At 37.6% G+C, this 27,051-nt stretch overlaps 1 protein-coding gene across 2 annotated transcripts in view; it reads right to left on the bottom strand.

The window, feature by feature from the left end:
• LOC127640523 (dual specificity protein phosphatase 8-like) overlaps positions 1-15,164 on the bottom strand; it is a 52,629-nt gene extending 37,465 nt beyond the window's left edge. Inside the window, exons 1-2 of one of the 2 annotated variants that reach the window (XM_052123136.1) lie at positions 14,911-15,164; positions 2,962-3,318 (exon numbers count right to left, since the gene is read on the bottom strand). In XM_052123136.1, coding sequence (XP_051979096.1) covers positions 2,962-3,192 — 231 coding nt within the window. In that variant the 5' untranslated portion in view covers positions 3,193-3,318; positions 14,911-15,164. Of the gene's footprint in view, positions 1-2,961; positions 3,319-11,151; positions 11,242-14,910 lie in introns of those variants that run through there. The other variant, XM_052123137.1, reaches the window with a different exon arrangement.
• Between the last annotated feature and the right edge of the window lie 11,887 nt (positions 15,165-27,051).

Raw genomic sequence — 27,051 nt, 5'->3', positions numbered from 1 at the left:
GTTCAGTTTCTATTCATATCACCATTTGGTGTCAAATACATCTTTGTGAAGAACATTTTACCAGTGCAATTCAGTTCTCACTCAGAACATTAATTAACATATAACTTGTTAACAAGTACATTATGTCCTCTGTCCCTTTGCACTACGTTCAGTGGACAGATCAGGACATAGTGAACAATGACGGAGCCATTTAATGTGTGTGTGTGTGTGTGTGTGTGTGTGTGTGTTATGTAATTTTATATGTATTTGATGTATACATTTTGCTGTTCCATATCAGTTATTCTACTTGTTTATATTACTAGCAAACTTTCAATGATCCAAAAACTAATCAGAACACTTAGCAACCTCATAGCAACACCCTGGAAACCGTCATGAGGCCACTTTTGGAAGGGCAAGCACCACTCCCATTTTCTTCAGAAAATGAAAAGATCTAGTTATTGTTAAATATTTGAGCTGTAATGCTACAAACATTGATATTTTGAAAGGGCATTGTTCTACAAAGTACAAGTAAGTACAAGACAAAGATGTGTAGTCAGGTCCTGGAGAATTATCTTCCTTTCTTACGCCCTTCAGATCTGCCTATATGACTTCGCTCTGGACGACCACAGAGCCATCTGTCAGTACCAGGTCAATGGAACATTCAGCAGTACAGAAAACAATGAGCCAAGACTGTTCGTCACTGCAGAGGAAGTCCTACTCCTGTACCATTGCACTCTATCTACTACACTTAACACTGACCAATTTACAACCCAGGCCAGGCAATTGGGTGCATATGTTGCCTTCCGCAATGGGCCGAACACTGCGCCTTGGTGGACCTTTAGCATTATCTCCGTGTGGATGTGTGCTGCCCATCCATTAATGCTCTCTTTCACTTCCTTCCTTTATTCACTCTCACAATGGACCACACTGGTGGCTTTTGGTTGCAGTACTGTCATCACTTTCAGCTTGCACATTGATGCCACAACTTCTGGCAGTGGCAGGTGTCCAAAGCAGTGGGGGGGGTAGGGGGTGCGAGGTTTTTGTCTGGATCCTGTTCAAGTTGTGTAGACGATTTGCACGTGCTCAGCTAGTGCTCAGCCAGTGGCCACACTAAAGATTATGATGTCATGCTTATCCAATAACAAAGAGTTTCCAGAATTCGTCCCATCCCACCTCCTCCCCCCATTTACACCCAGATAGCTCCAGCTTTATCCAGGACTTGCATTAATCGCAAGCGTTATCCTCTTTACTAAGGGAGATAATAAAAGCCACACAGCCTCTAGGCTCAGCTGTGGAAAGAAATGGGGAAAGCAGCAAAAGTGTGACCCAGGAAAACAGTGCAACTCTGTTGTGTTCAGATGGCGTTGGTTTTGGCTAGCAGATAAAAATCAAAGTGCCCATTGTTTGTGCCCTTTTAGAATTAAATAGCAAACAAAGGCCCAGAGCTGACATGCATAGCGCCAAAAACATACAATTTAGGTTAATTTAAATCAAAATGTGCCCAATTTACTTTCGTACTACATATTCCTGTTCTTAATGTGCATGATTCATCACATTTATTCTAAAGAAAAATGTGTCTTTGTAATCATTCATCAATTGCCCATCTCTGACAACTCTTTCCCTTTCGGCTGACAAAAACTATAATAACCAATGTATTTGATGCCACCTTCTTGCGAATAGTTAATATTATTATAAGTTAAGACAACTGTAGCAAATTGAGTTTTTATTTTCTTGTTGAATAATTTGTTTCACTCTGAAAAACATCACAATACAGAAGTAAAATTGGTTGCCAATCTCAATTCATGATGTCTTTAAACAGCCTAATCTGAAGCTAAACCGAGAAGTGCATAATTTAGACAAAAGTACAAAGAGGAGTTAAAAAAGTGAATTAATGAATGAATCCCTATTACTTACAAAATCAAGTAATTTTTTATTTGTATAGCGCATTACACAACATACATCATTTCAAAGCAGCTTTAAAGGAAAATGATGCTGTAATTTCTGTAATGTCTTAATATTACTTTCATACCCAGAAGACAACCGTTAAACTTTTAAGAAAATATTTCATTTGAATATCTCTAAAATAGAGTTGGTTTCTTGAACCAAGATAAATCTTATCAACACATTTACAAAGTTCCCGATCATTTAAAAGCAAAAATTAAGAGAGTGTATGCAGTGTAGGTCAATACGCCATTGGTGGGATTGATAAATGCTAGCTATGCTAAGCCATTTTCGGAAAGCAAAGCGCATAATAACGGTGGATCATTTTCGACATAGACCTCATCAGCTGTGGCATGGAGTTTACATGACATCTGTTGGTGCTTGGATTTCCCCCTAAGAGTACTGTCAGTTTCACAGAGTGCCTAAAAATATAAAGTCTTGGCATGCCAAGCAGGCGGGAAAAAATGATGTCATATTCGATGTAGAAGTCGTGGAAAGTCTTCAGTTTCATAGTCTCTGATAACCAATAAAGCAATAGTTGTCCTCCAAATTTGAATGGTGCAATCAGGGAAGATAATCAAGGGTAACTGTTAGAAAACGTTAACCACCAATTCTGATCTAAAGTAGTCTTTGGTTCTGATCTAAAGTAGTCTGACCTACTTAAACATCTTCTCCAACTTCAAACTGACTGTTTACTACTTTGCTTAATTACAAAATAATTTTACATAAGGAAGTGTGAAATACTAAATGCGTGTATGAATTTGACTGCAGTTGTTGCAGGCTGGTGCCAAAGCAGAGACTCTTTAATGGGTGTTCACAAGTAAACATTAATTCATTACAATATTGTGAAGTGACATGGTTGTGAAGTCCACACAAATCTAACAGAACTGTAAACTGAACTCTTCAAAGGTAGCCGTTGTCCGCATCTCGACCTCCTGGATGCACCATACGTATTTCAATATAGACAATGCCATTCTTTTCAGCACAAACATGTGCATATAGACTCTTCTACACACACTCTCTCAGTCACACAATTGATACCTTGACCTTTCCGTTGGGTTGCAGCAGCTCAGAAACGGACATCTTGTCCTGCTGAAGTCTCCTCTTGACCAATTTGGAGCAGCAGACGTTAACAGCACCATGCACGTGTGACGCATTGTATTCCGAGAACGTCCGACTATCGATGATCAGCAATCGGCCCGCCCCACGTTGGAGCAGACCAGCCAGGCGCTTGATATCCATCGTGCTTTGACCGCCCTTCTCCCCCGCCATGGAAGTTTCCAGAAGACCTCGCTGGATGAGAGTTGCTCACAACGATCACCAAGGCAGAGGCACTGGATCAGTGATAATCAGATCACTGACGCAGCTCACGACGAGACATCAAGGTGCACATGCTGTCTGTGGAGAAAACAAAGGCAAACTTTTATAGACAGCACCATCGATCACAAATGGGAAAGTCACATTTCATTTAGCTGGGTTCCTACCCTTTTGACCAATTCATTTTCATGACTTCTACATTCGTTCTTGATTATTGGATGAGGAATTTTTAAATACATTTTATGGAGATTGCTGGCACAGATTTCCATTTGTATGTCATGTAGAAATTCTTGGAATTAAACTGATTTGAACAGTTATAAGTTTTAGTATTTAAATGTCTAGAGTTAGGTAAAAAACCTCCTAAAATTTAAATGAGGCACAACAGTGAGTTGCTAAAAGAGCAAAATCATTCAAATATTTAAGAGCTAAGCTTATATAGAAAAATTGTATCACCCTATGTCTACATTCACACCGTCTGTGTTTGGAATTGAAAACCATATTTACTTACAGGTATGAGTCTTGAAATGTCCTGTTCATACAACAGTTTACAATAGTAGTTCGAATACTGTCTGTTTGAACGAACAACCGAAGTCACAACCGTATTCTAACACCTGTTTCACATCGCAAGCGTGAGCGAAGCATGAACAGAACATATTTTTTTCACATCCATAAAAACAGATTAGACCATTTACATCTTAAGCATCTAGCCTCCTTTCCAAAAGGTTACCGGGTAGGACAAAATAAAACAATGATTAACAACATTCTTTTTAAAATAACAGACTCTGCTGCACTATAAGGGTAATTGCTATACTAATTGCAGTGTTGCCAGATCTTGTAAGTGAATCAAGCTACATGGTCTGGAAAAGCAAGCCCAAAATAAGCTAGTTGCCTCACCAAAATAAGCGTAAATGAGCAATTTTTTCCCCTGTGTGGTGGATTTATCTGCATAAAAATCAAAAGATAGTTATTTAGGTATAATTGTATTTACAGATCTGCTTCTGGGTCAAAACCCGGCAGCATCAAAACTGTATTAATGCATCATATCTAACAATAATTCAGACTTGGAAACAACATGTATATGTAGTAAATATACATAGTTGTTAAAAAGTTCACAGAATGTGACATCCACAACGGGCAGTTTCCTTCAGTATCAAAGCACATGTTTCATTTTTTTCAGTGATGTAACTCCAAAAATGTACTGTGATAAACCCTTTCATAAAAAAATTATCAGAACAAAATCAACCTGTTATAACTGGTTAGCAGCATGTAAAAATACATTTTCAATCCAGAAAAATTGAAAATCACTTTGTTCCAAATTTTGGTTATGTTCTGCCAAAAAATAAAATCATTTTTTGGATTTCATTTTTGTTACTTGAACTGTTTTTAGTCTCTTTTTAAACAAAAACTTATTGCCATTCAATGGTGTTGGGATGGTGGCTGAATTTAACTACATATATGTGTAACTACTTATGTATTGACTATTTTATAAAGCTGATTGATTGAGCCAAACACAGTGGTCACCTTCCTTTGTTGTGCAAAACAACATTTAAATGCTCGCCACCCACTCCCACTCATGTACAAACTTGTTTGTGAGCTTATTGGGTTGGCTGCCATTACATGAAACATTATATTGCACTGAAAAAATATTAACTTACAAAAATGTCTCAACATGATGCAGTAGTTTACACCAGCAAAAAATATTTTAAGGTTTTGATCATGTGGAAATTGCTTGCAAGCATGTATCCACTTTATCAATGGATGACAAGCAGCTATATTTCCATCACCATGAGTAAACGAAACCCCACATGAAGCACACAAGGCACAGTGGTTTTTATCAATTTGATAAATTAAGCTTAACGATCTTTAATTAATTTCAGAATAAATGCATTCGGAAATCACACCAGCAGACGTTCATAAGGCTGTCTATACAGTCACTTACTGCTGGAGGGCGCTTGTGCGCTGCATATGAAGTCTTGTTCGCTTTAAAAAAGATGAACCACACAGACACAGAGATGTAGATGAAGCGGCCTCAATGCGATCAGTTTTGGAGCGTTTCTCTATAAATTAACATTATGTTTTCTGCATACACCTGTCATGTTTATTCTGTTGGTTCCTGTTTTCCATGTCTCTTATTTTGAAAAGTTTGTGTCATGTGTTTCCCTAGTCATGTGATGTCCTGTTTTCCCTCCATGTTCATGTGTCTTGTTTTCATTGGTTCATTGTTTGATTACTTTGTTATCAGTTCTAGTTTGTCATTGGTTTTAGATTATTGTTTAATTATATTGTTTAGAGTTCTGTTTGTTCATTGGTTTATGTTCTCCCATATCATGTATTTAAACCCTCATATTTGCCATTGTACTTTGTGTAGTATTGATTGTTTGGTAGCACTTTCAAAGTTCATGTCATGTTTAAACCATGCTAAGTCTAGTTTAGGTCAGGCCACGTTTATGTTTAGCCATGTTTATGTCTATGTCTAGTTTAGTTCTCATTTAAATTTAGGGTTTTGGATTTCACGTTTATTTAATAAAACTGCTCTTGGGTTCTACACATCGTCTTCACCATTGCTTCGCCAACGTTACAGCACCTTGATATTGTGTTTAAGTACAACATGATAACAAGCACTGTTGTCATCCCAACCTACAATTATGTCAGTGATCGCTGGGAAAGCACAAAGGCACATTCACCTAAAATCTCATCATCACCAGAGAAGCGGTACGCTATAGTGAGTTCATGCAGCGTGTTAGACTTAATTTCAAATAAAAAAAAGTCCAAAGGTCTGAAATATCCCATGATCTACAATGTTTTAATGAACTGAAAAATGTATCATACATATATAAGTTATTATTACAAATAATTCATTAACAGTAATCAAACAATTCACAGTTTTTTTATTGAAACAAAGCCTAAATGTATTAAAATACACTGAACTAAGAATATTTTAAACAGAAAATACCAATATTTGCATTTCTTAAGTGTATTTATTTAAACAGAAGGCTACATGCACATATTTTTTGAGTCCTCCATGGGCATTTTGTGGCATTAAGATTAATGATTAATCGATTCATTTCTTGTTAATTTCCATGACAATCCATTATGAAAATGTCAACAAATTTACATCCCTGCTGCAATGGGACCGCGTGCTTGCAATGCATTGGTCAAGCATTGATTTTTGCATTTGTCTATTTGCACAAAGTATGTTTATGCCTTCAAGACACTCATGAAACAGGAACCGTCTGTGTTAGGGAAAACTAAGTTTCGGGAATATGAAAGCCAGCTGCAGCATGAGAAGCATCTGCTCTCACGCTAAAATCTTCCATACATTCATCAAGTGCCTCCTCTCATGTATCCCCAATGATCATAACACCTATTCTTAACTCTCCAGCAGTCTTCAAACAAAAAAGGTGCAAATGTAGACCACAGACTCTAATGCATGAAGAATAGAGTTACTTCATGCATAGTATAGATCTAGTGGAAACATGTCTGCTTGAAACAACTTCAACATTTGGGGCCCTATTTTAAGAGCACTAGCGCTAAGTGCAGCGCTATGCTATAAGTCTCGAGAAAAAGTAAATATGCATGGCCATGAGGTTTTGGTATTTTCGTGCGAGCATGCACCAAGTCTAGGCTTTGGTGGCAAGTGAGTTTGGCGATAGGCTGGGTCAAGTGCAATTTAATTCAGAGATTTTTCTCTGGTTATAGAAGCGCTTACATCCTATTATATAGTCCATTCCCTCAAGCATCAGCAATACAAACAAAAACAGCACATTCATAAGAGGTTGGTAGAGTAAATATATTGTGTACAATGAATAAGAAGAATAAAAAATATGGACAAGATTTATATGCTTAGAAATGTTTATTCTCTTCAGGATTTGGATGTACGCTCCAAATCAAAGGGAATGTAAGTATTATTAATAATTTTCATCTAATGACACAAATCATGGCTAGTATTAAAAGTCATTGTATTGCCCAAACACTCCAACTCACACCCACTTGCACTTGGCGCTGCCATGAAAACAGCACTAAGAATTGGCGCGCTCACGAAAATTGTATAAGACTTAGCGCACTGTCATTGCGCCTAGAGCTTCGCTTAGCGCACGTAAGGAAATACAGCCCTTGATTTTACTATTATCACAGGATAATTAATAATTTGATAATCTGAGCTCTTAATACTATTTACTCAACAATACAGTACACTGTAAAAACTTTTTTCCTGCAGTTGATAACTTAAGGTGCTATTCTACTTGATCTGACAATACAAATTACATTTGTTAGTTCCTGCAAGGTTACAACTGCAGGTTAGCACTTTTTAAAGTGTATGATGTGTGATATAAAATTACTCAAACTCAAATATTGTCATACGTCCACCCTTAGTGCTTTATAACAAGTTCCCATAGTTTTATTGTGGTCACAAGAACTGGTGTAACTATGGTATTTTCTATGGAATCTAAGGTTGCCATGGTATATTTTTGAGAAGGTAATCAACAAAGTCATGAAGCTACAGTATAATGTGTGCCTATACGTATTTATTTTAATTACGAATGGAAAAACTGATCCTAGGTCAGCAATCTTTACCAGAAACATGTGATCCAAACAGACATGGGGGTTTTTTTTTACAGGCAAAGAGGATGTGACGTTAATAAACAGAATCAATACAGATTATGTAACAAGACTGGAAAATATGTGCCATTTATAGCCTTGGCTGCAAGGACATATGTAGTCTTTTCAATAATCCTGTTATTGCAGGAGCACATTTAGCCTAAATATTCTGCTTTGCAGACTGAAAACAGTTTTATGTTCATTGTACGTTTATATGCATCTGTGTTGGAGGGAAGGCATTTGTAAAGAATACGCAGACAGAACGAGAGATGCTGTTTATGACTGTATGAGTGGGGTAATGTGTTGATTTGGACTGAAATGGCAGTAACATTCAGAACATTCATTAGTGATATTCAAGAAGCTTCATTCTGACCACATGCATAGCCAACTAAGGATAAGAAAACAATAGCTTTAACAATAGCAACATTGCAGCGGGTTTAATTATTCAAATAATCTTTGTCAAATAGAAGTTTATCAATTATGACTAGGGATCAAATGTGTAGTATCTTCAGAAATGTAGGAACTGAATTAAACACGATAACTGGAATAGCACTTTATTGTCTTCCAGGCTTACAGAGCCTACATGTGACAGGAACGCTTTTCTCATAACAACATCTTACTCCCCCCTAGGACCCCACATGATCCGGAAGGTCCACTGCACCTCTTGTGGTGTGGAGAGGAACTGCTGTTAACTATAACCTAAATCTCAGGATACCACAAAATGTATCTGGTAAATTCAGACAGAATACAATTATTCTAAATATAATTATTATTTAATTATTTAATCTATACACAATTTACAATCATACTTAATCAAACTACACAATGATGACTCTTAAGACTTTATAGATATTACAGTATACATTTTTTGTTAATGCATGATTTCCTGAAAAGTTGCTTTGAAATTATGTGTGTTGTGAAATGCGCTATGCAAATAAAAATGACTTGACTTGACTCATCAAAATATACATGGTGTTGGCTGGTTCCTTCCTTCTCTATCTAACTAATGGAAGGTTAACCACACCAAAAGTGAAAGCTGAAGAATTTAAGATTGCTTTTCCAATGGGGCAAACATCCCACACACTAAACAGCAAATTCTGCTTCTTTAGAATTGATTGTTTTGGTGGACAGCCTTGGCACCTTCCACTCCCATGAGTTTGTTTCCTTTTGAGTTTCCTCGAAAGGTTAAAAATGCATTCTTGCTATCTGCAACATACAGTGTTGTGCTTTACCACGTTTTAGTGAGCTTAGCAGAGATATTAGCGGCAACTTCAAGTTAAGCAGATGATCAGGATGGGAACTTTCTTTACCACCGTGTGCCAAGTATCAGACTGTAAGCAGTGTTTTTGTTTTAAAATTGTACTTATTTATTTCATTATTTCCATTTTATCTTCATTTCTTTCATTTCAGTTTCTCTTTGGAAAAAGAAAACTATTCATCAACACTTAAAATTCACTACAATTAAACTGAAATGAAAGTTTTGTTATATTTAATTTAGAATTTTGATTATTACTTTTCATCCCTTATAATTTAGCACCACCACACACACAATACACACCTAAAGATATGAACTGTTTACATGTCAATCAGATGGCCTCTTTACTAATCGGGTTGTTCTTTTCAACATACTGTAACACACTCAATAAGAATGAATTGTGAATGATAAAAGTGCCATATATTTGCATGCATTGTCTGTTCTGGTTTAGCGCACAATCTACTAAAAGAATTATGGATATCAGGTAACGACGCAAATGCACCCATAACATTTTTGCAGAATGCAATATGCATGACTCAATTCTGATGTTGTGGGCCGACCCTGAGTGCTAGACTATGGAGGATGCAGCAGACCACCGTGATCCGGCACCCTCTGTTGGGACTGTACAGCATCACTGTTATCTAGATCTGAATCATCTCTTTAACGTGCCAAAACTGGATATATGCACATTTGATCATCATTTGATGAATTACTGCTGCAATCATCAAGAGAAAATGTACACAAACTTCTCTTTTGAATAAAATTCAGTTTACCGCCTGCTTTCCTCTGTGGTAATAGCACAATGTAAATTGTGTCTGGCAAATAGCACAGAGTTTTGTGAATAAGGAGCAATCTATAATTAACCTCATGATTTTGTGGAAAGTAATGACAATGACTTGATATAAATACTCAAGACGTAACTCTATTTCAGCAATGATGGCACCTGCCTAAACTAGATTGTGGAGTGGTGGTGGCGTAGTGGACTAAAGCACATAACTGGTAATCAGAAGGTCGCTGGTTCGATCCCCACAGCCAACACCATTGTGTCCTTGAGCAAGACACTTAATCCAGGTTACTCCGGGGGGATTGTCCCTGTAATAAGTGCACTGTAAGTCACTTTGGATAAAAGCGTCCGCCAAATGCATAAATGTAAATGTAGATTGTGGGTGGTTAGTTAATAAGATGCAGGTTTTTCAGCTGAAAAAGCACAAACAAATGTGGTGCAATTGTTTAGTGAATTTACCCCCAATAGTCTAAAGTTAGGCTTGGGAGATTAGGTTGTAAATCAGATCATCTAACAATGACGGAAAATATGAAAATCTTTTTGTAATTTTATTGAGGTTTTGTTCGTATTTTAGCACACATTTATAGATTCAGCTTAGTTTTCGTTCCTTTGCTAAATAACATTTTAAATTTTAAGTTATTTCATTTTTAAACTTTTTGACTTTCTTATTCCGTCTCCCTCTCATGCTGTCTCTCCATGACTGCATTAAGGGAGGGTGATGCTGCAACATTGAGATATCTGCAGTGCCATGCAGAAATCATAACACACACACACACACACACACACACACACACACACACACACACACACACACACACACACACACACACACACATCAATGTGCATAAATATAGTAAAACATCAGAAATATCAATAAAGGAATTTTATTTATATTGTTATATAGGAATCATTTGCTTAAATAGATACAAAACAAGCATTCATACAGAATGTTTGACAATATAAACAAGCGTACACATACAATCTGTATTTCACTTCTCAGATTGTTTCTTTCTAAACAATTTGAAGCCAAATCATCATACATCAGTTTCATAATAAACCAGCTCATGATCATGTAACGTAACATAAACAAACCCAGTGCAGTTTAGTGCAGCTACAAGCGACCAGCCTCATGCAACCAGCATCCCTACATGGACGCCTTTGTTTTGATCCCAGTTCCCGGTCACCATAAGTAACCATAACCTGCATTTCACCTTAACAAAATAACATGCAGAATTCCAGACACGCAACAAGCCACCAGAGACCAAAACAACCTCCTTACCATCATCTCTCCGATCTCTCCACAGGAAGGATGTACAGCCACACCTTCGAGAAAAGAAAACCCCACTGTAACCTCTCCTGTGCTCGGGCTGATCGATAAAATGACAACAGCCCCCCGTGGCCTACGGGATGTGATGGAGAAGTCGGCAGAGAAGTGGAAGCACATCAGAGCATTGCAAGGCTAACGCTGCATGTGTCTAATGCATTCCTTCTGCTTGACAACTCAGGATGTGAGTTGCGCTGTGGAGGGAGGGAAGCACTATGTTGTGCACTGCAGCTTGACACTGTCTATGTGAAAATAAGAAGGTCTTGATCCCACCGTGTATGCCAAGTGAACGTTACCATGCATTATTATGTAGTACTATGCAGATACCTGTCTAACGTGCTTAAATGCATTGCTGTTACCAAGACGACAAGGTGTGGCACATTTTATTTTAGTTGCATGTCACGCACTCAATAATCATCATTCCTTCTATGCATATTTGATTTCATATTTACGGGACTCCCTTGAAACAGCAGCATAAACAGTGGTGAAAATGCTAAAGTGGAGATGGGCTGATATTACACAGTTTCCATGGCAACAGAATTTAAAAGAGGAAAAAGACAAAAGGTGACTGGGCATGAGGAGAGGTTTTGGAGGCTCTTCGGTACATCTCAAAGCAGGAAACAATTTCAGCAGCTTTTCTATTGATTTCTAAGGATATGATACTACTTCCAAGAGTGGCATGACAATAAATGAGACAAAAACATTCATGTTGGAAGGGCTTGGTGCTTCTTTTTGTAGTTCACACACTCCCTGTTGAAGCAAAACAAAGAGAAGTCCATACAATGTTTGACAACAGACAAACACCTTTAAAAGCACGTCTGTGTTTAAAGGTGAAGTGCATTCATTTTGTGCTCCACTAGCGTCAACAAATGGAATTTCAAAAATAATGTTTCAATTAGGGGGGCCTGGGTAGCTCAGCGAGTATTGATGCTGACTACCACCCCTGGAGTCACGAGTTTGAATCCAGGGTGTGCTGAGTGACTCCAGCCAGATCTCCTAAGCAACGGTTGATAGGGAAGGTAGAGTAACATGGGGTAACCTGCTCGTGGTCACAATTTGTGGTTGTCGCTCTCCATGGGGCGCATGGTAATTGTGCGTGGATCACAGAGAATAAGTGAGCCTCCACACATGCACGGTGAGCCACATGATAAAATACATGGATTGAGGAGAGTAACCTCGCCACCATGAAGACCTACTAAGTAGTGGGAATTGGGCACTCCAAATTGGGGGATAAAAAGGGAATAATGTTTCAATTGTTTCAAGCTGTTTCTCGAAAACCTTTTTGTTTTAATTGTTGACAAACTGTTTTCTTGAACAGATTTCGCAAAAAAGGTTCATTGCGCAAATCTACCTTTATACTTAAACCATTTATGACCATAGCCCGATAAAGGAAACCATTTAAGGTGTCTACAAGACTTTCCATTTTTTGGCTTGTGAAGCAGAATTGGTTAAAATTTGTGCAAGTGAATTCACTCAATGTTGCTGTATCAGGTTGGTCGGGCTGCTCAAACAAACTAGGTTTTAAATTTGATTTTGGGGAAATCAACATAGACATTGCTTACTTATAGTTGTCTCTGCATATTAAGCTAGGATATTAAAATGTATTCTAACATAAAAAGACACACTTCAGCTTTAACGTGTCAGTGATCACTTTGTAATGACGTACAGTAATATATTGATGCACAACTGTGAACAAACACTACTGAATGATGGAAAAAGGAAACCAAAATATCCTAATCCGGGTTACTCATTAACTATATGGATGACATCATTTAATTGGACTCTGTGCCACAAGCATGTTGATTCAGACCATTGTTCACTCCAGCCTGCATGCATTTGTTAATCATTGTTGTAATGATATCATCTGTTATGATAAACTGGATTTGTTTTACAAGAGCCAATGTGCAAAAAAAGTTTTCAGTTCGACATTGTAATCTGAAGACATTTTAAATCATGACATTCACAAAATTGTATTGCAGTGTTGACAATCAAATGCAAACATTCCCTAAGACAGTCAACGCTCTGTGACACAAGTTAGCTGTTTGAGACAATCTACCTTCAATCAATCTTGTGCGCTCACCCAAATCCTAACCATTATGAGAAAAGCCACTAAACTGGTCTCAGCTCAGCAAGATCAGGCAACCTCTAGCAACACCCATGTTCCCATTTCTGTTCAATGGCTGCTTACCATTGGGTTGGTAACTACAAGTGATGGGCAGCTCTCCCGGGGCCTAAATCCTGACAGCCACTGAGATTAACGCTCTGTCCAAGGTCAGAGTAGTGCATACTACAACCCTGAACTGCCCCATCCTTCTCCAGGATTCTTTTATCAGTGATTCTGCACTATGCCACTATGTAGACTGCTTAATACTGCTGCAGATGAAGAAATTATTTTATGTATTAATTACATATTAATTACAATCTAAATGACAATATAAATAAAATATTTAGATAATATGTCTTATATATCTTATGATATTTTGATAATTTAATAGTAAAATGGAGTTTACAACATTCAAAGCTCACATAATCACATACTTGTCAAATTGAGAAATGCATGGTATATGAATCATCTATCTATCTATCTATCTATCTATCTATCTATCTATCTATCTATCTATCTATCTATCTATCTATCTATCTATCTATCTATCCATCCATCCATCCATCCATCCATCCATCCATCCATCCATCCATCCATCCAGTGGTTTTAGAAAATCGAAGCACCTTATTAATAACCCATAATAATAACTACCCCCCACCACCACCAAATAAACAAATAAAAAATAACCACTGCACAAGTGACCTTTTCAGTTCAATGACCATTATTGACCATAAATTAGTAAGTACTGTAAGTAAATAAATGAAATTGCAGCACCTTTCAAGTGAACACTTTATAATGACATATTATGAATATCAAATGTATATAGATTATAATATAACACTATTATAATTATTATTATTGTATCAGCTATACACCTATGTCTCATTTTCATGTATATTTATGACCTAACACAAGCCAAAGTACAAAAAAAAAGAGATTTCATTCTTATTGGGGGGAAAAGTACACTTTACCTTTAAAGTGATCACTATATAATGGCATATTATTAATATGATCTGTATATACAGTCAATATAACATCAATAGTATTATAAAATAATGATTATAATTTAATATCAATTAATGACCCATTACAGGCCGAAGTAAATAAAGAAATATTACTTATTGAGAATGGGAATTCATTCTCCTTGCAAATGTACAATATAAACCGGTTGCCTAACATCCAGACTGAGGACTTTACTGTAACAACAAAACCACAAGACTGTGTGCATGCTGCAATAGACATATTGATGACAACCGTCAATAAAATGAGCACAAATGAAACATGTAATCCTTGTGTCATTTAATTCCTCAAGTCTTGCATTATATGGGTGCAATATCCTATTCAACAATAAGTCGATTAATAAATGCATGCAATTGATCATGCAAAATTAAACGTTGTTATTATCACGTCAGTCTAGTTTCAAATATCATTGAGATCCATTATTGCCCTCAGGTAGACAAACGACTAGTGGTTGGCACACGCAAGTACGTCCATCTCTAAAACTACTGTCGCTTTATGACGATCATCAAATACACCATATATCATATGCAAGGTCGTCCTAAATATTATGTATTAAATATCTGTACGCCCCTCTGATACCCTGCACTCACCTCAGTTTGCCCTGATCCCCAATATTTCAGCTGGTCTCCATGTAGGGCACTGTGCTCCGATAGGAATAGACGTCACTAGTGTATATAATCATGAGTCTGGATGAATCTGTCCTGCTCTACATGCGAATAAAATCATTAAAACTCATTAATTCACCTATATCGTATCTGCGCCAGCTAGTAACGCGTGGCCGAATAGTTAGATAAGCAATAGTAGACATTAGCCAACGGGAAAACAGAAGGTGCACTTAAGCACTATAAATGAACTAAGGATGAGGTCATGGTTCTGGAGGAAAAAAATACAGCTGACGTCACCTCCAGCCAATGGGAGACTGTGGCCCAGGAGGTTAGCTGACGTCAGCTCCCTGATCCGCAGATTAAAGGGACACAGAGGCTTTAAAGAGAGCTGCCTGTGTTAGGGTTAGTACGCGCTTTGTAGGTCACTCGTTGAACACGAGTTAAACGTGATACTAGAGTGCCAAGTGAATATTTAGTGCCATTTTAACGAAAATGCATTATTCATAAACAAATGAACAGTACCACATGATTTAGCTTACAGTTGCTAAAAAGTTGTTTCATCATATATCTATGGCAATTCTAATTGTATAGTTCCAGATTTTTTATTTATTCGCTTTAAAGTTCATGAAGTATCTATAGAATGTGACAGAACGCAATTCGTGTTGGACAGCGCCCTCTTCTGGAAGGGATAGAGCATGGTTGAAAATGGTAATTTTGTGCACTTGTAATTTTGCTACATGCCTGACATCTAGTGGTGAAGAATTGAATTACACCCCTCCATGCATTTAATTCACTTTCAAATCAGACGGCACAGTGTCCCACATAACCACGTGAAACAATAATTTAAAATTAAATTACAATTAAATATCGAGCGAAACTGGTGCCAATAAATATGATCATGCTTCACCACATTTTTATTATAATAAAATAAGAATTTCTTATTTTATTTTTGCTAAAGACAGCCAGGTAGAGGTGAAGGCTCAGATGCCTTCATTGGTTACTTATTAATGGTTTCAAACAGCTAATGCATCAAATTGATTAAAACTGCTGCAGAAAATTAAAGTGGATGATGAATAGAATCTCATAATAATAATGTGTGCATCATCACATTTCACATAAGAGGAGCTTTCTTTATAATTTCATATTTGCATATCAAATTATTTCTAATTTGTCATGTATAAAATGCTTACAGACATTTTACCTTTCTATTTTATTATATATTTCATACTTTTCTATAATCATACAATGCATTCTGTATTGCAAACACTCACAGCAGTGTTAAAAATAGGCTCTCACAATGTATAAAGTTAATCCAAATGTGAAAATATGTCCAAAAACATTTTTAAAACATCTCCATTTACACATGTAACCTCGGTTCCCTGAGATGAAGGGAACAAGACATTGCTGTAAGCACTATGGGGAGTGTCCTTCAACACGACCTTGTTGAAACCCTTATACTATCATGACAATCCTCTTATTGGCAATGGTTTCTGCCCCTTTAGGCGCACAGTCGGCCTATATAAGTGGGCGCTCAGTCACCATTTCTTCAGAATTTTCTGGGAGTGAGTCACTCTTATTATGAAATTCTGAAGTAGTAGTACAGCCAACTTTTGCAATGTCTCTGTAAAGGGATCAATGGAAAGGAGGAGGCGAGAACCGGCTTGACAATATAAATAATAGTTTAATGGTAAACTTAAAAGACAACATAAACACACACCGCCGCGTTCTCGGGGAACAGAATGGGTCTCCTCCGCCCCTGGCAGCAGCCCTGACCGCTCCAGGCGGTCGGCTAGGAGCCCCTTCTCCCCTCGCAGTCGGCGGCCATCGTCCTCGTTCAGGCGGCTGGGCTCCTCGTCCCCCGGCAGATGGCCGCGGCTGCTCCGTTGGGGTGGACGGTAGTGGCGAGAACTCTACTACGGCATATCACTCCTCCTTCCCGTGCTTCGGCACCAGCGTAACGTTATTCATGGAAAGGAGGAGGCGAGAACCGGCTTGACGATATAAATAATAGTTTAATGGTAAACTTAAAAGACAACATAAACACACATGACGGACATGTCCGCTAACGATCTCTCTCTCCCGCACGGCCCTCTACAGTCAGCAGTTTGTCCACGCCCATGAAGAGGTCATGCCTTGTTGAATGTGCTTTGACACCAATAGGACAATTCGCACCCTGTGATTCGTAAGCGAGGGCGATCACATCAACGATCCAGTGAGAGAGCCTTTGTTTGGAGACGTACATTCCTTTTGTGCTTCCTCCATAACAAATAAAGAGCTGATCCAACAGCCTAAACTGACGGGCGTGCTCAACATATGTATGCAATGCCCTCATCCAGTTCCGATCCGGACACATCTTACTGGGGTAAGACAGGACCCAAAAGCAGAGGTAAAGCTCACAAGTCTTTAAAGAAATAGTCTACACATAAAGTCTACACAGGTCGCACATAACATATGCAAAAATTGCTATTCATCTTAATTAAATGGTGGGGGGAAGAAGGCTTGCAAACAAACCACCTGAGCCCTGAAGGGCATTGATAAAACCCTAGGCACGTAGTCTTTTCTAGGTTAAATGATGTTTTTTGACAGATCTAGACTCAACTCCAGGCATGAGCTGTCAGTCGACAGAGCCTGCATGTCCTCCACACGTTTAAATGAGGCCAAAGCCAATAGGAGTGCGGCCTTCAAAGAAAGTGCCCGTAGCTCAACAGATTTCAATGGCTCGAACAAGGAGATTGTGAGTGCCTTCAGCACCAGATTTAATCCCAAATTGGCACCATAGTAGGGAACTTTATGACTTGATTATGTTTGCCTATCAACAAGCCAGCTTCCAGGGCGGGGTATGCTGAGATAGTGGCTACATAAACCTTGAGCATTGATGGGGTAAGACCAGCGTCCAGCTGCTCTTGAAGGAATGTATAAATCTCAGCTATAGGACAATTCACCAGGTCTTTACCATGTGAAGTGCACCAATTTGCAAACATGCACCATTTAAGTGCATGGAGGAGTCTCGTAGACAATCCTCTAGCCTGTAAAATGGTGTTCATCATCGACTGAGCCAATTCTGACTTGTTTGATGTGCTCTGTTCAGAGTCCACACATGTAGGTTCCACGGCTCTGGCTGGTGCCTTGTGCTTGAGAGAAGGTCACTCTTAAGCCATATTTCCCATGGAGGGCCGTCTAGTATTTTTATCATCTCCGTAAACCAAGACTTATTGGGCTATTTCGGCGCAATTAACAGAACTGTCTCCATGTCTACCTTGAACTTTGCTGATGACAGAATGAAGGCAGCACACCGGGCAAAACTTGCGTCCAGCAATGTGTGAGCCAGTGTCCACACCCAGCAGGGCTTGGGACATGGAGTCCAAAGGAGACAGTGGGTGTTCTCTGCACTGGCGAATTGGTCGACTTCAACTTTGCAGAGTATTTCCCAAATCCTCATCACTGTCTGAGTATGAAGTCTCCATTCCCCTGGTAATATTCCCAAGCATGACAACAGACATGTGTTGCACGCAATGAATGGAGATGACACCCACTCCATTGGAGGAGGCATTGTGTCATGCTCATTTATTGTGGCAATCGGAGTCCACCCTGGCGATTTATGCACGCTACTACTGTTGTGTTGTCCAAACGAATCAGAAAGTGGTGATTCACGGTGTCGGAATGAAAAACTCTCAAAGCTAGAATGACAGATAGTAGTTCTAGGCGGTTGATGTGCCAAGCCAGTTTCATACGTTTCCATGTGCCGAATGTCAGTCGTCCATCGCACACGACGCCCCAACCTGTGTTGGATGTATCTGTGGACACCACTTTTCTTCTGAAAATTTGGCCCATCATAACATGGTAGAAGGCCAGCGCTGTCCATGGTGCTAGAGCAGCCAGACAGCAGCGAGTCACTGCGATGCGCATGCGCCCGAGTCTCCAGGAGTGATGTGGAACATACATCTTGGTTGGGAAACACTGCCAGTCTCATGTGTAACATACCAAACAGTATGACAGCGGATGCTGCCACCACAAAACTCAGCATTCTCTAAAATTACATCAGTTGCAATGTTCCCCCAGTTTGAATGTGACAGGTGCGCACGCATGCTCATGGAGTCGAGATGAACTCCTAGATTTGCTGGCTAGGAGAAAGTGTTTTTCACTCAAGTTTCTGTGTTCACTCAGTAGTGCCTCTGATTAATCTAGTAATAACCAATCGTCAAGTTAGTTAAAAACACTCCCATAGTTTATTTTTAATGGGGCGAGCGCCACATCAATACATTTCATGAAAGAGCGGGGAGTTAGAGACAGACCGAAAGGAAGGACTTTGAATTGATACAGTTCCCTCAATTAATTAGATTCCCTCAGATCTAAAATGGGCCGTAGCTTGGCGTCTTTCTTCGAGATGAGAAAGTTATGTCTGTAAACCCTGCTGTGTTTGTGTCGCAGTCTGGGACAGTCTCTATTGCGTTTTTTGCGAGGAGGCTGTGAATATCTGCGTGCACATATTGCGTACCCCGATTGCAAAACGTCGGTGAAGTGAGGTGGCCAGCATACAAACTAAATCATACAGCCGTTGTAGGAAATTTGATTGTATAAATGCACACTGTACAGATTAAAGTGCCGCAATTCTCCACCATTATATGTAGGAACAGTATGTGTGAGCTAGGAATTAAATTAAACTGTCATTTTTCTCCATTTTTATGTAAGGACATTTATAATGGAATTAGTCGCATTCGACAACCATTTTAAATTCAATAAATGACAAATAAATAGGTTATTTGTCTGAATAAAATTCTAATTCATGATTCAAAATTCATAATACAATATCTTGTTGTATCCATTCACAATTTCTATTGTAAGGAATTAGCATTAATAAGGGAATTATGATTAATTCACTTATTGGTGTAATATTGTTCTCTTGGCTTATTGAAAATAATATTACTCATATTTAGGTACAGCTTTGAAGCAAAATCTTTAAAAAACAGGGATGAGATTATTTGTCAAAATATACCACAATATTTGAATACAGACAAACTTTATTGCTATTCTAAACATGAAACTAATCTAACACATACAACATGAAACAGGTTGGTGAGTAGTGACAGAATGTGAAATAAACAATCAATACAGATAAAATTAGCTTTACATCTGTTGACAATGCCTTAAGAACCATTTATCCTTCTTTGAGTCTTCTTTGAGTCTTAGATTTGCAATTGGATTACCCAAAGTATTCAGCTAATACACCAGCACTTTGAGTAAAACTCTGGAGATGTACTTGCGTGTCGTTGCGTTTCCTTGTGTTGCGTTTCCTTGCGTTGCATTTCCTTGCATTGCATTTCCTCAGAAGTGGCTTTTCAGGATCACATGGTCAACTGGTCTGTCCATTTCCAAAGATGATTTACGATCCTATGTGGAGGATACTTACAAACTCCCCTCAAAAATAGTGCATGTTTAATCGTGAACTAATATATCTTTACAACAGTACACGAGACATAACATTCGTTGTCATCAACATTCTCTACGTAAACAAGCAAGCTAAATACTAAATATGACCTTCTTTCATGAATATTATATGTGTAAACAAAACATGAAAATCCCTGGTTACAAATCATACTGGTTAATTCATTGGTTTTACAACATGGATGATACATTAAACGTTATAAGAAACCTGATTGTCGGGGTGTAATATCCAGTTGAATAGTTACCATTCTTAGTAGAATGAGATGAATAAATACCGGATTAAAGGGGTGGGGTTTGTGCCGACACGATATCCTCCTCTAATTCTTCCAGCTCAACCTCACTGCCTCCTCATGTGGTCCATAACTTCACAAAGAAGAGGCAAGTGGGAGGCAGGATTTTACCTCAGAACGAGGTCGATCCTAGAATACAACGTTCAGAGATTCATGCCCTCACAGTGAGGGCAGTCTGTCTCCATGAAACCTGCTTGTGCATGGGCATGGCCCAGGCAGTGGACACAACTCTCCTGCTCATCAGGCTGTGGGATGTGCCATTCGCATAGGGAACACTTGTGGAACAACTTCTTTAAAAAGACTCGTACCACGCAAGCAGCGACTTGTGTAGACTTTATGTGTAGACTTTTTCATTAAAGACTTGTGAGCTTTACCTCTGCTTTTGGGTCCTGTCTTATCCCAGCGTGACAGGCCCTACCTGAGCGTGCACAGTGAGGTGTGTCCGGAGATTCACTGTATGATCATCTTTAAATGTTTTATTTTTATTAAAATAATTGCCTGTGTATGATCGAGAAAACGCAGACTGTCGGAATGACGGTCAGCTGATGAAGGCAAGCGAGCACACTTTTGTGGAACAAATGTTAGTGTTTAAACTGATGTAATGTATTACTTACGTTTATTATGGAAGTGTCTGTTTCAAATGAAAGTTAATTTTAATGGGGAAAAAAAAAGACCTTCTGGTTGTGTAAACGAAAGATAAAAAGTTATTAAGCTTTATAAACAGAAACAGTTTAGCAGTTTCTTTAATCGTTTTCAAAAGTTTCATTGTGTCCCAGTGCTTATGATTGATGATCTCACAGTGCACAGAAGGTACAGTATATGGGCTAATTTTACAAATATGGCAGAGAGGGCGGTCATACAGTAATGAAAGAGGTGAACAGCTGTAATGTCAGGCAGTGCAGAGAAGCAATTGCTTTAGTAACCTTTGTGAAGTTTGCATCCCATATAATTAAATCATTACCACCCCTTGTGGTCCAAATCTCTACAAATAGGTGTTGTTTGTTTGTGCTCAATTTGTGATGTTAAAAAAACATCATAAAGTTTTCCTTTCTTTGTTTAACAAGAAATCGTGCAGGCTAAACCACATGTCAATCACTCTGACCTGTCTCCATTGTTTGTGCTCACTTCTGGTTTGTGCCGTGTTTGGCATTAATTTTTTGGCAAAGATTAATCATAACGTTTTCCTTTCTTTGTATTAAACAATATACTGTACCTTCTGTGCACTGTGAGATCATCGATCATAAGCACTTGAACACGATGCAACTTTGCTAAACTGTTTCTGTTTATAAAGCTGAATAAATTGTTGTCTTTCATTTACAGAACCAGAAGGTCTTTTTCCCCCAGTAAAATGTATGTTAAGTGACTTTTTCATTTCACACAATTCTAGAATTAAAGGGGTAAAACACTTGTTTTTTTTCTCTCAGAAAATATCTGGCCTAAATCTTGGACATTTTACCTCAAACATCTTTGACATGTTAATTGCCATTATCTATGTCAATAAAATTTTGCCTATAACAATCGATTCAGGTACAATTAAAATGTAAATTCATTCAAAATTCAAATAGTTAAATCCATCAGACTCAGACTATAATTGTAAAAGAGGAATGTGATAAAAGAATGTGTACATTGTGTATTTACTTTTTGTATAGCTCCTGTCAGTCAATAAAAGATGAGCATAACAAAACATTAAGCACAAACTTTATTTGCAAAATTATAAACAGATAAACAAAGCAGGTTGGTGTGGAAATGTATATAAATATATTTACCCCTACATTATATATATATATAGAGAGAGAGAGAGAGAGAGAGAGAGAGAGAGAGAGAGAGAGAGAGAGAGAGAGAGAGAGAGAGAGACCATCGTCCACTGGGGGCAGTGTTTTGCATTTCAGCAAGCACAGGCCAATTTCAGCTAAAGAAATGTTAACTTTCTGTTTCCAATTGTGTGAATTGCTTTTTTTTTTTTTTTTAAAGACTTTATAGTTTATAGTAAAAAGAGCGTCATGCATACAAAATGACCTAAATAAGATTCTATATCTTTGTGTAGCATGATGTCTGTCCTGAATTCGTATTGGTTTTGTATCTGTTATAAGAGTCTCTTAAATTCCAAAAACAAAACAGGACAATAAAAACTGTATTGCTACAAATCATTTTTATTGATTTAGGCAAAACATTAAAACAATACACATATAATACTTAAAAATAATACTCAAGTAAAAGTACTGTTACTTCTTAAAAAATTTAGTTTGTAAAAGTAACTTAAAACTACTCAAGTAAGAGTAAAAGAGTAGCTCATTTAAAAGTACTCATGAGTAGTGAGTATTGACTACTGAGTTGCAAAATCTATACCCCTTTATAATTAAAACTCTATGCAGCAATTTAGAAATGTAGCACACATGTAATTTACATTCCCTTTTATGACTGTTTGCCAGAAAGAATAAAAAATATAGATATTTTACAGGTGTTTGTGACTACCAACATTTAAAATACAACCCTTATCTATGATACTGTAAACACTACATGAATCTGATTTTAAAAATAAATAATAGTGCGACATGATTACAGAAATGAAAAGATGAAAAAGATATTTTCAATATCATAATGTATGAATCAATTACATTAAAATTAGTTTATATGTAGGGTCTAAATTTCCCTTAATACTGACAGAGAGTGCATAAAACATGTTCAAAACAATTCAAGGAATGAAAAAAAACCCCACTAAAAAAGCAGGGTCACTTGGCACAATAGAGGTGGTAGAGCAGTTGTTAGGTACTGGAGCCACATCAGGCTTTAAAGGAATAATTCATACAAACATTTTAATTCTCTCATTATTTAGTCATCCTTATGCCATCCTGGATGTGTATGACTTTCTTTCATCAGCAGAACACAAATTAATATTTTCAGAAGAATATTTCAGCTCTTGGTTCATACAATGCAAGTGAATAAGTGCCAAAAATATTAAGCTCCATAAATCACATAAGTCAACATAAAAGTAGCCTAATCCATGTGACTCCAGTGGTTAAATCCATGTCTTCAGAAGTGATATAATAGGTTGTGTGAGAAAAAGATCAATATTTAAGTCAATGTTTGCAAGAAATTCTCCTCCCTAGACATTTTTAAACTACACAAAAGTACAATGGGAAAAAGTAGTTAATTACAATAACGTGAGTGTTTGTAATTCGTTACTTTACACCCCTGATCATAACCAGATAAAACTCCTGAGAGCCAGTGATCATGGCATAATGTTGCATAACATGCTAACTAAACTATGCAAGCCAAAGTTACTTGATTATCCAACACATGAGGGCAACATTGTTTTTTTTTTTTGGCAAAGTAATACTTGTTGAACAAACAAGAGTAGCATTTTTGACATTTATGTAAATGATCATGGATAAGTTTCATAAAGTCGGTTGGCCAGCTGATATTTATCTAAATGTGTCTGTAAATGTTCTGTATTACCTGACTTTTTCCACAAGGTCACAGACAGCAGTATTCAGGGAAAGGAAACTAAGTAAATATTCAGGGTTAAATCGTGGGTTAATGATCTAAAGAAAGGCCAATATTCATCGGCCTTCAGAAGATACGGCACCCAAGAACTGTTCAGTTCTGCATTCCTACCCACAGAGATGAAGAATCTTCGAGACAACGGTAGCTTTGTTTATGGTTATAGTTTGCACACGTTGATCAATAATGACTGTTAAATAAAATTTACATTTAAAGTATAAAAAATAAAGTACACAGTTTGGAGTATTTCCATACATATGTTCTCACCAGGCGAGGTCAATAACTTTCTCTGCAACGTGTGTCTGAAAGTTATGCTTTACCGCACATAATCTAGTCTTTTGGTTAGTGGATTATTAGTGGTGTTTCATTAGGGAAGCATCACTATTACTATTACTCATACCTTTGAAGAAAACTGAACAAACCCCTTATCCTAAGTATTAAAAGTTTGGTTCCACATTCTGTATGTGGCAGCTAGAATGGGAGAACAGGGCTTTGGCATGGTAATGTTTCAATTTGTTTTGTTGTGTCATATAAGAAAAAATAAGGCAGAGAGGTTGTATAATGGTATTGTGTTTATTGGACAAGTTTTTAATTGAAGCTGGATACTGACCTCCCTGAGAGGAACAACCCACACCCATGAGACATGTTACAAGGCCTGTCCCATTGGCATCTCTCCACAGCCCTTTCTGTAGATTAATTTAAAGAGATATACTTCAATCATCATAGTAAAAGAAAAGAGTCAGAACTTCTACATATTTATCTATTAACATGGTCACTTCTCTCATGGGCATTGTATAATTAGTGCTATTTTTCCCCCAAAACTAAGTAAACATTTTTAAAGTGGGGTAGTTACAGTATCATGGTAAATTTGTGGGAATCTACAAGGAAGAGAAACATGGTAGATTACAATGATGTCTAAAAATTACTTTTTAGGCCAAGGAGTTCAATACTGTATGTGTAAATAGTTTACCACATTTCCTGTATATGAGTAGTAAAGTTATGGCTCACCTAAAAATTTAAATTATGTCATCATTTACTCACTTTCATGTCATTCCAAATACATGTGCTGATATTTTTTTTTAATGTGAAACATGAAAGAAAAGTTTCATGAAAAAGGGTTTTTTATAGCGTGACAGCCGTGGTCACTATGAACTGCTGTATGGGAAAAAAGCTGCATGAAAATTCTTCAAAAACCCATTTGTGTTTTCAACATGATCACACGGCATGTTGTTTTGTAGGATCGGCTACATTATGCCAACTCACTGACAAGCGGCATCTCCTATCAGACATGTTTGCATCGGCTCCAGTATGTTTACATTCCCCTGTGGTGCGACTGGAAGCACATTTCGTCAGCAGTGTGGGAGACCCAGTTCGGATTCCACGTTTAAACCAAGAAGTAATGATCGGATGATCAGTGACAAGCGTGATTCGGAGGTTGCATATTTCCCTCTAACTTAACAATTTTACCCCATTTATGGTTAGGTTTAGGTTTTGGGGGAAAGTTAATAAAACATCCTTTCCTCTTCACTGTATTACTTGTTTAAGTGTCCTTGAGCTATGGAAAGGCACTATATAAATTAAATTAAACATATTGTACAGCTGAAAACAACTCGCTTCACAACTAGCTTTTGACACCCCTCTGTGTACATTTCACACCGAAAATGAAGCTCACACATGCCCATACGCCCAAAAACACTTACCGCTTTGGCCATCGGGGGCAGTGTTTTACATTTCAATAAGCACAGACCAGTTTCAGCTAAAGAAAAGTCAACTTCCTGTTTCTGATATCAATGTGAGAGTTTCTTGAAAGATGAGGGGGAGCAATTCATGAAAAAAAAAAAAAAATAGACAAATTATTAAAGTATTAGTAGTATGTTTTTTTGTGAGATAAAGATATAATTATCACACAATTAAAGCCAAATTTAAAAACATAACAACAGGTTACAATCTAGCACAAGCATTTTGACAGATTAAGCTGTCTATCTATCTATCTATCTATCTATCTATCTATCTATCTATCTATCTATCTATCTATCTATCTATCTATCTATCTATCTATCTATCTATCTATCTATCTGTCTGTCTATCTGTCTGTCTGTCTGTCTGTCTGTCTGTCTGTCTGTCTGTCTGTCTGTCTGTCTTTCTAAAGAGGGCATGAATTGTCAAACATGTTTTTAATAAAATTAGCTCTACTTTCTGATTACAATTATTTGTTAAGAATCCTTTTCTAATTCTTTGTAATATGTTTATTATACACTAAACATTTGTGTAAAGAAATATGTATAAATGTTCTTGAAGTATATAGAGGATATTACCACAAGTACACAGAAACAAAAATGGTCTGTCTTCCATACTCTCATAAAGTAAGCAACAATGGCATGTTAAAAAAAATAAGGATATTATAACTTCCTGTTTAGATAGAGGGGGCGAAATAGCGGTCAGTATGTGGAGAAACAGTGAAGCGATGAGTGAACCGATGAGTTTCGTAGCGCTGAGGGCACCAGAGGCGGAACATTTAAACGGTTAACAGTGCCACTTTTAATCAGCTCCAGCCTTGGCAAGAGCTCAGACACCTCACATCAATGCGACGTGTTGTTTGACGAGAAGCATCAAGTTTAAGAAGGTTTTGAGAGTTAAGAAAAGTCTCGAGAAACCTGAACAGAACATAATATGAGAACCACTGGTCACGATCACGATCACGATCCGTAAAATAAAATGGGATGTGTTTATTTCAAAACTGTATCTACAGTCACAGCGCTTCTCTTCTTTGCCATTCTTCAGGTAAGCCATTTCTATATTTTGCATAAACTATATATGAGTCTGAGGACACATCTGTTTGACTAATTTGTGCACACGTGTGACCTGGACTTAGGATGTTACTTGAAGCATCCTC

The sequence above is a fragment of the Xyrauchen texanus genome, chromosome 49 (assembly GCF_025860055.1).
Source record: "Xyrauchen texanus isolate HMW12.3.18 chromosome 49, RBS_HiC_50CHRs, whole genome shotgun sequence".
Taxonomy (NCBI): Eukaryota; Metazoa; Chordata; class Actinopteri; order Cypriniformes; family Catostomidae; genus Xyrauchen; species Xyrauchen texanus.
The sequence above is the reverse complement of the archived record's forward strand: the minus strand, read 5'-3'. Positions and strand labels throughout refer to the sequence as shown.